Source organism: Danio rerio, chromosome 5 (genome assembly GCF_052040795.2).
Source record: "Danio rerio strain M-AB ecotype USA chromosome 5, GRCz13ab, whole genome shotgun sequence".
Classification (NCBI taxonomy): Eukaryota; Metazoa; Chordata; class Actinopteri; order Cypriniformes; family Danionidae; genus Danio; species Danio rerio.
The window spans coordinates 79,438,080-79,452,500 of NC_141025.1; the positions used below are offsets into that span (position 1 = coordinate 79,438,080).

General features: G+C 37.2%; 1 protein-coding gene across 3 annotated transcripts in view; it reads right to left on the bottom strand.

Moving 5' to 3' along the window:
• Positions 1-257: 257 nt before the first annotated feature.
• Positions 258-14,421, bottom strand: part of gpsm1b (G protein signaling modulator 1b) — a 40,242-nt gene continuing 26,078 nt past the window's right edge. The window contains exons 12-15 of one of the 3 annotated variants that reach the window (XM_087251830.1): positions 6,935-7,088; positions 4,438-4,643; positions 4,126-4,283; positions 258-1,393 (exon numbers count right to left, since the gene is read on the bottom strand). In XM_087251830.1, the coding sequence (XP_087107956.1) occupies positions 1,381-1,393; positions 4,126-4,283; positions 4,438-4,643; positions 6,935-7,088 (531 nt within the window). In that variant the 3' untranslated portion in view covers positions 258-1,380. 3 annotated transcript variants of the gene reach the window in all.

Here is a 14,421-nt window from a genome sequence, read left to right on the forward strand (position 1 = left end):
TTGCTTACACATATTTCAACCTTTGGAAATACAAATATGCACCATAATATGACAGACATGTTCAATATTAGCGATTCATCTGTGTTATTCCAATGTTTGAAAAAGATATACATGCAATATTTCAAAATGTGTTTCATATATGACATTTAATACATGTAAAATTCAAATATCGGCTTCTAGCATATGTAATTTGCATATATTGCCATCTATTAGATTTCTATATCGTGACTTCTGTTAAAAAAGACAAACGCTTAATATCGATTTCAGCAACATTTTATTAAAAGCAAGGGATCCATACCCATGTTCATGAACAGAAAATAAATATAAAACATTATGTACATTGGGGCAGTGACTTTTCAAAAGGCTTTCAGACTCATTCACACATTTATACAACACATGAAGGCAAATCATTATACAGGAAGACAAAATTAATAATAATCATCATTTAAGTGGACTTTGCAATTCAAATCTTCACAAATTAAATATATTTATTAAATGAATGAACATGTAACTAATACAGATCTACTTTTAAGCTCATAAACAATATAAACATCCGATTTTTTCTTAATTTGGAGTAGATTTGGTCGCTATATGAGCAAATTAATTGTATATTAAAAATAAAGGTAAGTTACAAGCATCATGCATCACTGAGACACATATTCTTCAATATGAATCAGCTGTTTAGCTGATTAAAACAAGAAAAGCATCTTCATAAACATTTATGAATGATTCACAACACTTTTAGACTGAAAACAAAAAACATTTACGGCATTTGCTCATTTCTACCACAAGATGGCAGTGAGTTCATCTGAATCATTTTGATTGAATCAGAATCAGCTAAACTTGCTTTAAAATACTGCAGATTTACATCGAAAATGACTTATTTTTCTTATTTTTTAAATGTTCCTACATAAAATCGCAATCAATATGATGTTTATAGTCACAAATGATTCGAGCATTGATCAACTGAATCAACTGATCCGACTCACGATTCAGTGATTCAGAATAATTTATGGAAAACTCATTCAGTCACTCGATGTTGAAAAAAAACACAGTGATGCATTAAAATCTGATTTGCATACATATTCACAACACTTTATAGATTAAAAACAAAACGACGTTTGCTTATATCCACCACAAAATGGCAGTGAGTTCATGTGAATCATTTTCCTTCCCGCCAAAATAGATTGAAAAACAACTAAACTTGATCAAAATACTGCGGATTTACATTATAAATGTCTTATTTTTCTTTTTTAAATGTTCTTACATACAATTGTGATCAATGTGATGCTCAGTCACACATGACTGGAGCGCTGATCAACTGAATCAACTGATCCGAGTCACGATTCAGTGATCCAGAATCATTAACAGAAAACTCACTCAATCGCTCGATCTGGGGGAAAAAAAGCACAGAAATGCATAAAAATCAGATTTTCATACATATTTATGAATGATTCAAAACAATTTTTTGAATAAAAAAGAAAAACATTTACAGCATTTGCTCATATCTACCACAGGATGGCAGTGAGTTCATGTGAATCATTTTCCTTCCCGCCAAATAAGACTGAAAAACAGCTAAACTTTCTCAAAATACTGCAGATTTACATTATAAATAGCGTACTTATCTTTTTAAAATGTTCCTACATAAAACTGCAATGATGTTTATTAGTCATAAATGACTCGAGCATTGATTAAATGATCTGAGTCACGATTCAGTGATTCAGAATCATTTAGGGAAAACTCATTGAATCGCTCGATGTGGAAAACAAAAAGCAGCTTCAAAGCACAATGATGCATAAAAATCTGATTTTCATACATCTTTAAGAAGGATTCACAACACTTTATTTGCTCATTTCTACCACAAGATGGCAGTGAATGCATTTGAATCATTTACCTTCAAAACAAGAATTAAAATCAGCTAAATTTGCTCAAAACACTGCGGATTTACATTTAATATTACTTATTTTTCTTTTTTTGAATGTTCCTACATACAACGGCGATCAATGTGATGTTTATTAGTGACAAATGACCCAAGCATTGATCAACTGAATCAACTGATCCGAGTCATGACTCAGTGATTCAGAATCATTTACGGGAAAACTCATTCAATTGCTCCAAAAGCAGCTTCAGTCGATTCAAAAGCACAGTGATGCATCAAAATCTGATTTTCTGCACATTTACATAGCTTTTCCCACAATTAGCAACACTTAAACCTCCTTTCACAGTCTTTTTTTGTTGCTTTGTTTTGCTTTTTACAGGTTTCTCAACACTCAATAAATACATTTCTGCAATTTACAACAACACCTCTGAGTTCAAATGAAGCAGAGATAAACAAAGCAGCCCTAATGTCTCTATTTACTGTACACTTCTCAATGAAAATGTGCTGCAAAGCTGAAAACTGAAATGCACTTGCGTTCAGGAGAGTCAAAAACACATCAGCAGCATCTGAGAAACACTGTAAATGAGCACGATCCCCATCAAAACTGCTCAAAAACACAACATCGGAGGATACAATCAGAGTCTGCAGGTCTAATTAAGGCAGCAGAGGAGAAACGGGAGACAATGAGAGGCTTGTTTTGTGTGGAAAACACTCTTGGCGAATTCACTGAACACACATTAGCATTCAGCATTGGCTTCTACAGCAGGGTTGCCAGATCCAAGCAAAAAATGCAGGCGAATAGCAAAGCAAAACATACATAAAAAAGAGAGATAAAGCAGCCATATCTTCTGTGATATTTTGTAAAACACATATTTGTATATACAACACTTTTAAGTACCTTAATAACTGATGCTCTGCTCAGGGTTGCCATGCATGTACAGCAGATTACATGTTCTTTAAGAAATGATTCAGTTGTCATTTTTTATTCATGAGTATTAAACATTTTGGCAGCTTGCATCATGTTATGAAAGTAAACCACCCAGAAACTGCAACACACAACTCTTAAGGAGCCCAATTGTGCAGGAAAACTGCAAACCTGGCAACACTGACTGGCTTGTACTGTACTGCAGGGTTGCCAGATGTTCAAAACAAACTCAAAATATGCCACTCCTATTTGTAAAAATTCATATTTCACATCACTGTAAGCGTTATCCACAGTTTCATTCTTGAAAGTCTTTGTAGATTAGTATTTATAAAGATTCAGCTTTGAATAATAAAGTAATTTTACTTTAATTAAAACAATAATCACAGTTGTTTCTCGTGTGTCAAGTGTAAAGATAAAAGAAAGTTCAAGCATAAATGCTAAATTACTTTTAAGCAACTTTTATGAGATGTTTTTTTTTGGGAACACAAAAGAAGATAGTTTGAAGAATGTTGGAAACCGGTAACCATTGACTTCCATAGTAGGAAAGTCAGTGGTTACCGGCTTTCAACATGTTTTGCTTTATAGTTGAAATACCCCTTTAAAAATGTAATGGATGCAGGCAAATGCAAAAACAAAGCTTGTTTCAAAATCTTAGCACTGGTAGAATAACAAATTGCTGGAATAAAATATTTTAGTATATAAATATAATTAATGCAACATGTCAAACCTTTCACCTGAAGAATAACTGCGTTATTATTAAAAGCAGACAAAGTCCATCCGCAGGAAAACTGTGGACTTGGCAACCCTGATTTACACACTGACACTACACTTGTAGATAATAACATCTAATAATAAACATTTAAAGGGATAGTTAACTCTAAAATATTACGTTAATCAGCAGAGAGTGTGACTGAGTGTGTGTTAGTATGTGCATGTGTGTAGTCCTCGTATTCATCACTATCTGGGAATCAAATGTCCCCACAAGTATAGCAATACGAGTCAATTTTGACCTTGTGGGGACATTATTTTTGGTCCCCATGAGGGAAACAGCTCATAAATCAGACAGAATGAAGTGTGTTGAGGAGGTAAAAATGCAGATTGTTTCCTGTGAGAGGTGTGTGTGTGTGTGTGTGTGAATGTAGTTGTCTGTCAGTGAATTCGCCCAGATCCTCCACATCCGGTCCTCATAAACCTTTATAAACCTACATTGAGTGTAATGATGATTGGCTGTAAAGCACAGGAGGCGTATATACTGAGATGGCACTTGTGTTTTCACGTCTCCCCCCCCCCACACACACACAGGTTTCTCCTGCAGGTTTACCCAGACTCCTGCTGGTCCTCCGGGAGCCGCACGCGCTGCTCGTCCATCCGCTTGGCCTGCACTCTCTGGATGAGGCTGAAGAAATCCTCATCAGGGACTGTCGGGGCCCGGGGACCGCCTTCTGGAGGAGAGCAGCGCTGGTCATCTATCCTGGAGGACTGCACACACACACACACACACACGCAGGTGAATACACATACAACACCTCCTTCTGGAGGAGAGCATGGTGCATCCAATGTTTTGAATTTGGATTGCAATACCCAGTTCAACCACTAGGCCCATGTGGACTAATGTGTGTGTGTCTCCTCTGACCTGGCACTTGATGAGCATGTTGAAGAAGTCGTCGCTGGGCTCCTGAGGGTCTCCGTCTCCGCACAGGTGCCCCAGGTTATTGTGGGTAATCCTGAGTCCGGGCAGATTACTGACGTTCACCCGCTGGTCATCCAGACGGCGGCTCTGAGTGCTGGCGATCAGGTCAAACAGCTCTTCTGTCTGAGGAGACGTCAGCAGACTGGCATCTGACGCACACACACACACAAATATACACACACATAAACAAATATCAGTATGTGGCTATCAGTTATTAGCACCTAATAGCAGTGTGCTAAATCATGCTAGCAACATCATTAAGTAAATCATGCTAGCGACAGGTTTAAAATACTAAAGACACACGGTCATGCAATAAACGTGTTAAAATGATCGCGACATGTTGAAATAGACTGGCATCAAAGCAACACACAATTATCACCTTGTGGCTATCAGTCACTAGCTTAGCGTAATAGCAGTGTGCTAATCCATGCTAGCAACATCTTAAAAATGCTAAAGCAACATGAGAACGACATAATAAATCACGCAAGCAACATGATATCAAGAGGGTAAACCTTAAAGTTTTGAACTTATAAAACTTCTCAGATCTTTCTTGTCTGGGCTTGTGAAGCTAACCAAGTTACTGACAGTAAGTCATGTTTAAGTACAGCGGACTTAATTATTATACTACATAGATTTACTCCGATAACGATCCTCCGAGTTCCAACATGAAAAAAAAATACTACAGTAAATTATAGCAAATACTGTTTTGAAGCATACTATAGGAAATTACTTGAATTGATGTGTTGTTGCAATTCTACAGTTGCTATGGTAACAAAACAACTACATTAACTGATCTGTTGTGGTGATTGTACAGTTGCTATGGTAACAAGAACTACAGTCATTGATCTGTTGCGGTGATTATACAGTTGCCATGGTAACACATTAACTATGGTAATGTATCTGTTGTGGTAATTCAGCAGTTACTATGGTAACACAACAAAGACAGTACTTAATCTGATGTGGTGATTCTACAGTTGCTATGGTAACAAAACAACTACAGTATTTAATCTTATGCAGTGATTCTATAGTTGCTATGGTAACAACAACTTTAGTAAATAATTTATTGTAGTGATTCTACAGTTGCTATGGTAACAAAACAACTATAGTAATAAATCTTGTTTGGTGATGCTACAGTTGCTATAGTGACAACAACCTTAGTAAACAATTTATTGTGGTGATTCTACAGTTGCTATGGTAACAACAACTATTATGATCAATCTATTGTGGTGATTCTACAGTTGCTATGGTAACACAACTTTAGTAAAGAATCTATTGTGGTGATTCTACAGTTGCTATGGTAACACAGCTTTAGTAAAGAATCTATTGTGGTGATTCTACAGTTGCTATGGTAACACAGCTTTAATAAATAATCTATTGTGGTGATTCCACAGTTGCTATGGTAACAAAACAACTATAATGATTAATCTATTGTGGTGATTCTACAGTTGCTATGGTAACAAAACAACTAGTGTGATTTTTCTGTAATGGTGATACTATGCAGTGTTTTCCCTACCATTATATTAGGGGGTGCGTCCCACCTTCCCAACGACTTTACCTGCCCCCCTTGAAGTAAAGTTAATTTCATTTTCTATTTAGCGCTAGATCACAACTTTTAAAAAGCTAAATAGCTGTCTGTAATATCTTATTTACACAACGGCATACAGGGCTCGAAATTGCGATCGTTTTGGTCACATATGCGCCCGAAATGTAATCTATGCGACCTCGTAATATATTTGTGAAACATTTGTGCGACTGCATAATGGTTGTAGCGTGACCTGTTTTGGATAACGGAGCTTTTGTGACTGCGGGAAATGCAAACCGCTGAAGTCTGAGGAAGACACAATGAAAAAGTGCACAGGTTTGCAAACCCACCCAAAATTACAAATAATGGCGCTGATGAGAGTGATCATGTGGCGAATGTTGATTCGCCAGCCGAGATCGATCGAGTGATTTCAGAGAGAGTGCAGAAAGACTCGGAGTGGATCAGCTGATTAATGGGCTGAATCTCGATGTGTTGCATTCACTGAATGTCCAGCGCAAATGGCCACTAAATGTAAAATTCACCACTATACATCATCTCCAAAGAAGCTCGCCTTTAAGTTAATAGTGAAACTGCGGCTCATGACAAAGAGCGGTATTGCACAGGCAGTCATTAATGAGCTTTTAAAGCTGCAGGCTCATCTGGACGGGTGATATATAGCTCTGTGTTTAATGGATGCTTTTCACAAGACTGTAATAAGGCAATTATTGGTCAGCAGCATCTGAAATCAGTACAAGTTGTTTAATATTTAGATTTATTTTTAACCGTATGCACATTTACATGTATTTATGTATCTATTACATCATCTTTGCTTAAAAAATGCTTAGGTGTGTGTAATGCAGTGTGTATGGGGGCAGGAGAGTAAGGAGCAGGAGAGACTCAGTGTGTTTCAGAGCTCACCGATCATGTCATTGAGTGTGTTCTGATCGGCTCCGGCTTCTTCTCCGTCGGGCGTCTCGTCCAGCTGACAGCGCTGGTCATCCATACGGCTGCTCTGAAACTTACTCAACAGGTCAAAGAAGCAGTCTTCATCTGACGGATCTCGAGGCAGCTTCTGCACACAGCACATGGCTTATCATTAACGCTAAACATGCTAAAACATTCATTACTTATACTGCGACAATCAGATTGCACAATATGCAGCCCAGGCTCATCCAGTCTCAGCCTACATTATTTGCAAAACGTAAAATGCATTGCTCCAGGTTCGTTTTATAGTGCGTTTCACATAACAAATCCACTAGAGGGCGCTGTTTATCTTTGTGAATCTAAAATGCATTAGTTTTGGGTTCGTTTGATTGTACGTTTCAGATGACAAATCCACTAGAGGGCGCTGTTTACATTTTGTGAATCTATTATATGTTATATTGGGTATGTTTTGGTGTACATTTCAGAAGACAAATCCACTAGAGGGTGCTGTTTACATTTGTGAATCTGAAATATGTTATATATTGTTTGTTTTGTTGTACGTTTCAGATAACAAATCCACTAGAGGGCGCTGTTTACATTTGTGAATCTGAAATATGTTATATATTGTTTGTTTTGTTGTACGTTTCAGATAACAAATCCACTAGAGGGCGCTGTTTACATTTGTGAATCTGAAATATGTTATATATTGTTTGTTTTGTTGTACGTTTCAGATAACAAATCCACTAGAGGGCGCTGTTTACATTTGTGAATCTGAAATATGTTATATAGTGTTTGTTTTGTTGTATGTTTCAGATTTCAAATCCAGTAGAGGGCGCTGTTTACATTTGTGAATCTGAAATTCATTCGTTTTGGGTTTGTTTTTGTTTTTTTTGTACATTTTAGATGACAAAACCACTGGAGGTTGCCGTTTACATTTTTGTAAATCTAAAATACGTCATCTAGGGTACTACCATCAATGCTAAACATGTTAAAACATTCATTAGTTATACTGTTTTATACTGCAACAATCAGACTACACAATACATGTCTCAGCCTATTTTTTGTAAAACGTAAAATGCATTGCTCTGGGTACGTTTTGTTGTGTGTTTCAGATGACAGATCCACTAGAGGGCGCGGATTCCTTTTTGTGAATCTATTATATGTTATATAGGATACGTTTTGTTGTACATTACAGCAGACAAATCTGCTAGAGGGCACTGTTTACGCTTGTGAATCTAAAATACAAATCTGCTAGAGTGTGTTGTTTACATTTTTTGTGAATCTGACATTATTATTGAAACTATTTAGTGTATTTTCATTCATGCTAAATATGCTAAAACATCCACTAGTTATACTGTCTTATAATGTGACAATCAGATTACATAGTGTGCAATCCAGGCTCAATGGAAATACATGTCTCAGTCTACCTTTTTTGTCAAATGTGTTGCCTTGGGTTCGTTTTCTTGTACGTTTCAGATGACAGATCCACTAGAGGGCGCTGTTTCTATTTTGTGAATCTATAATATGTTATTTAGGGTATGTTTTGTTGTACATTTCAGATGACAGATCCACTAGAGGGCGCTGTTTCTATTTTGTGAATCTATAATATGTTATTTAGGGTGTGTTTTGTTGTACGTTTCAGATGACAAATCCACTAGAGGGCGCTGTTTCCATTTTTTTAATCTGAAATCTGTTATATAGGGTACGTTTTGTTGTATGTATATATGAAATAGCCATTTATGCACACACACGCACGCACGCACACACACACACACACACACACACACACACACACACACACACACACACACACACACACACACACACACACACACAACAAAACGTAACTGAATACCAGTAGGAAAGAGTATTTATTTTACAAATACTGGACCTACATATCAAGAGTCTCTAACTACTGCATCAAATTTAAATGAGTTATTTTATACTTATTGTATTTTTTTTTTACCTATTGTGTACATGTATGCACTGCATTTAAAAATACCTGCACGCAACTGCTTCTTAAATCTGTATAAATACATCACCTAGAAAACATATTTACAGCACATCCAAACCAACCCATACCCCACTAAACCAGTCCAAATAACTTCATGGTCCTGCCAACAGTAACCATGAATAGAAATGTATTTATTTATTTACTGTTAAGTGCGAGCTGATATTGAACAGTTTTGTGAGGTTCAACCAGCCGCATGTGTGACAATGCAGTATTATAGGAGCTGAATGATGCTCTGCTTGCTGGAGTCATGTGTCGCTGTAATCGCTCTGACATTACTGAACACTCATGTGAGCGCTTATCACAATCTCAACAGCACTGCAGGTCTGTGTGTGTGTGTCTTGCTGGTATTCATCACATAATGAGGCCCTAATGTCCCCACAAGTATAGCAATACCAGTCATTTTGACCTTTTTTATTGGAAAATGGCTCATAAATCAGACAGAATGAAGTATAAAATATTAAAATACACTGTTTTCAGTGAGAGTCGGGCTTAGGGGTAGTAGAAACATCCTTGCATCTATGAGAAGTCCCCATAAAGATAGCCATGCAAGTGTGTGTGTGCATGTTTATCACTATGACCTTTCAGTGGTCAGACACAAACACACACACACACTGAAACTCTCCCCAGCAGGACAGCCTACAGAGAAACCAACATCATAACGCTCAGAAAAACCACAACAAACCCTCCAGAAAGCTTCCTAAAGTGTGCAGAGCCAACTCAGAGCGCGCCATACTGTAAACAAACACACTAAAGTGCTGCATTTCAATACACATCTCCGTCATCTTTACCAGAACATCAGCTTAAACAGGAACAAAGCACTTAATATCAAGCCAGCAGAGCCCATCCCATAATAATAACAACCCAGAGCATCAGCTGGAACACACACAGCAATGCAGAATAACCCAGCAGATCTCTACGAACGTGACCGAGAATAAGAGTTATACTTATTATAGAGCGATTCATTAATCCACAGTCGGCTCATCCTCCAATCACACAGCATCAGTGTGTGTGTGTGTGTGTGTGTGTCCACTGTGGGAAAACAACTCATTAATCCGCCTGTGATTATGGGATGGTCGAGGGGAGGGTTGAATTTCGGGTCATTAAATGGACAGCGAGCGGCAAACACACTATTTAAACACACTCTGAAGACTATTAAACACAGATTTAAACACACACACACACACACACACACACACACACACGCAATAATAGATAGATAGAGAAAGTCATGCAGAGTAAAGTCTCACATTCATCCGCTTGTTGATCTGTCCATCATGATATCGTTCAGCGTCTGCTCGGTGTGTCTCCTACACCTTCCCTTCACCGCCTGACTATCTGTGTGTGTGTGTGTGTGTGTGTGTGTGTGTTTAGCTGCTCGTGCATTCACTTCAATAATTCAGTTACACTGAGGGCGAGAGATGAAGAGAGAGAGAAAGAAGAGAGGGAGAAAAGAGAGAGAGACAGTAAAGAGAAAGTGAGAGAGAGATAGACTGGGAGAAAGAGAAAAGTCCGAAAAAAATTAAGTCAGAGGGAGAAAGAAAAAAGGGAGAAACAGATAAAGAGAAGAAAAGAGTAGGAAGGAGAGAGAGAGACAGAGAAAAAACAGAGAGATTAAGTGAAAAGAGGGAGAAAGACTGAGAAAGAGGACCATCAAAGGTTTTTGTCTAAATGACATCATCAGCGTTTCCATAGCAACCCCTGACCTGGGGTTAAAGCCTTTGGTCAAAGCTAATAAGCTCTAAACACTGGTGACCCAGCATGTGCTGAAGGTCAATAACTGGTGGCCTTATATTGCACACGCAGGTCAAAAGTGATCCGATAATTAGCTAAATGAGTTTGATTATCTGCTCGATTATCTGAAAAAAACACATCATCATGATTATTTTGGTCAGCATATTGTATTTATGACTTTTTATAATCATTATTTGATTTTTAATCATAATAGTTTTAATAACTCGTCACTAATAACTGATTTATTTTATCTTTGCCATGATGACAGTAAATAATATTGGACTAGATATTCTTATATTCTATATCAGGGGTCACCAATCTCGGTCCTGGAGGTCCGGTGCCCGGCAGGGTTTAGCTCCAACTTGCCTCAACACACCTGCCTGGGTGTTTCAAGCATACCTAGCAAGAGCTTGATCAGCTTGTTCATGTGTGTTTGATTAGGGTTGGAGCTAAAATCTGCAGGACACCGGCCCTCCAGGAACACGTTTGGTGACCACTGCTCTACTGTAAATATAGACAGATATAAATACTATTTATATGATAGTTTTTATATTCAGCTTAAAGTGACATTTAAAGGTTTAACTAGGCAAGATACTGGACAACACTGGTTAGTTCTGTAGCCAAAAAATAAATATTTCTTAAGGGGGCTAATAATATTAACTTTATATATGTATACACACACACACACACACACACACAAACACACACACACACAGTTGAAGTCAGAATTATTCGCCCCCCTTTAAATTACTTTTTCCTTTTTTAAATATTTCTCAAATGATGTTGAAGTAATTCAGGAAATGTTCACAGTATGTCTGATAATATTTTTTCTTCAGGAGAAAGTCTTATTTTTTTATTTCGGCTACAATAAAAGCAGTTATTAATTTTTTAGACACCATTTTAAGGTCAATATTATTAGCCCCTTTAAGCTATATTTATTTCCGATAGTCTACAGAACAAACCACTGTTATAAAATAACTTAATAATTCAAGGGGGTTAATAATTCTGATATATATATATACACACACACACACACACACACACACACACACACACACACATGCACACGAACAAAATTATTTTATTCCAGCCAAACTAAAAGATATATTAAAAGAAAACGTACACATATGCATTTATATTTCCCTTCGGTTTGAAGACAGCGGAATGAACCACCAACTATTTCAGCATATGTTTTACACAGCAGATCCCCTTCCAGCCGCAACCCAGCCGGGACTCAAACCAGCAACTTTATTGCTGTGAGGCAACAGTTCTAACCACTGAGCCACTGTGTCACCTGTATATTATATTATATTATATTATATTATATTATATTATATTATATTATATTATATTATATTATATTCATTATCTTTACGGCTTAATCTCTTTATTAATCTGGGGTCGCCAGAGCAGAATGAACTGCTAACTTATCCAGCATATGTTTTACACATCGGATACTCTTCCTGGGAAAATACTATATTAATTATATTATATTATATTATATTATATTATATTATATTATATTATATTATATTATAGTATATTATATTATATTATATTATATTATATTATATTATATTATAGTATATTATATTATATTATATTATATTATATTATATTATATTATAGTATATTATATTATATTATATTATATTATATTATATTATATTATAGTATATTATATTATATTATATTATATTATATTATATTATAATATATTTTAATTTTTAATTTTATTGTTTTTGTTGCCATTTATTTATAAAATTATTTTAGTTTATTTATTAACTTTACCTATTTTACCTATTTTATATATATATATATATATATATATATATATATATATATATATATATATATATATATATATATATTTTTTTTTTTTTTTTTTTTTTGCAATTCTCAACACCACAGCAAAACGGACGTAAACAAAGTAAAAAATATATATTTTTAAAAATATTCCTTGAATTACTGTAAAAAAAAATCTAATTGAATAAATTTGACAAATTAACTGCAAGAATTAATAAATGTAATTATTTCTCATTAAAGCTACAAAAGCAGCGAGTGACTTTGGAATTTTGGTTAATTAGTAAAGTCATTGGACAACAGTGGTTTAGTCTGTAGCCAATCAAAACAAATCTTTAATTACATTCAAAAAATTAATTCTTGATTAAACTGAGCTTATTTTTTTTTAATCCAGCCAAACTAACATAAATAAAGAAAAATATAACAGGAGATAATGCTAAAAATGTCCCTGCTCCATTAAACCTCGCTGATATTTAAATATTTAGTTGACAACAAGAAGGAGAATGATTTTGTCTTCAATTATCCATGTCATCTGACACATTCTGCTGTGATGTATAGACACGATATTCTTCATTACTGTAGCGAGAGTTGGGGAAATACAGTCACAGAGCAGTGGAAGGGTCTTCAGCATCACTCAGTGCAGGAAATGAAGCTCATATTTTGATATATTGTGGTCCTGTGGGAAACTCGCATGCACACAGATGCATTAGAGCACAGCAGTGTGTGTGTGTGTGTGTGTGTGTGTGTGTGTGTATTGATTACTGGAGGAACACGGAGACGTGCCAATATCAAGATGAAACCTTTAGTGCAGCACTTTAAAGCACAGATTGAATTAAAGCGCAGCAGACGGACACATCTGCACATTCACACTGAGCAGCGGCTGGAGGCTGAACACCAGTCTGTGCTGGAGAATCAGTGCTGTGGATACAGGATCACATCTACTCTGCTGGACATGTGCATGTACAGAGATGATGACGGACAGAGAGACAGATAAACAGAGGACATTTCAGATGGACAGATGGATGAATAGATGGAGAGGCAGATGGGGTATGGATAGATGGAGAGGCAGATGGATGGATGGAGGGGCACATGGGTAGATGGATGGATGTAGGAGCATATGGACGGATAGACAGATAGATGGATGGAGAGGCAGATGGATGGATGGATGGATGGGCAGATGGATGGTAGGATGGAGAGGCAGATAGGAGATGGATGGATGGAGGGGCAGATGGATGAATGGATGGATGGATGGATGGATGGATAGGCAGATGGGGACATGGATAGATGGATGGAAGGATGAAGGGGCAGATGGATTGATGGATGGATGGATGGATGGATGGATGGAGAGGCGGATGGATGGATGGATGGATGGAGGGGCAGATGGATGGAGGGGCAGATGGATGGATGGATGGATGGATGGATGGATGGATGGATGGAGGCGGATGGATGGATGGATGGATGAATGGATGGAGGCGGATGGATGGATGGATGGATGGATGGATGGATGGATGAATGGAGAGGCGGATGGATGGATGGATGGATGGATAGGCAGATGGGGACATGGATAGATGGATGGAAGGATGAAGGGGCAGATGGATTGATGGATGGATGGATGGATGGATGGAGAGGCGGATGGATGGATGGATGGATGGATGGATGGATGGAGGGGCAGATGGATGGATGGATGGATGGATGGATGGAGGGGCAGATGGATGGATGGATGGATGGAGGCGGATGGATGGATGGATGGATGGATGAATGGATGGAGGCGGATGGATGGATGGATGGATGGATGGATGGATGGATGGATGAATGGAGAGGCAGATGGATGGATGGATGGATAGGCAGATGGGGAGATGGATAGATGGATGGATGGAAGGATGAAGGGGCAGATGGATTGATGGATGGATGGATGGATGGATGGATGGAGAGG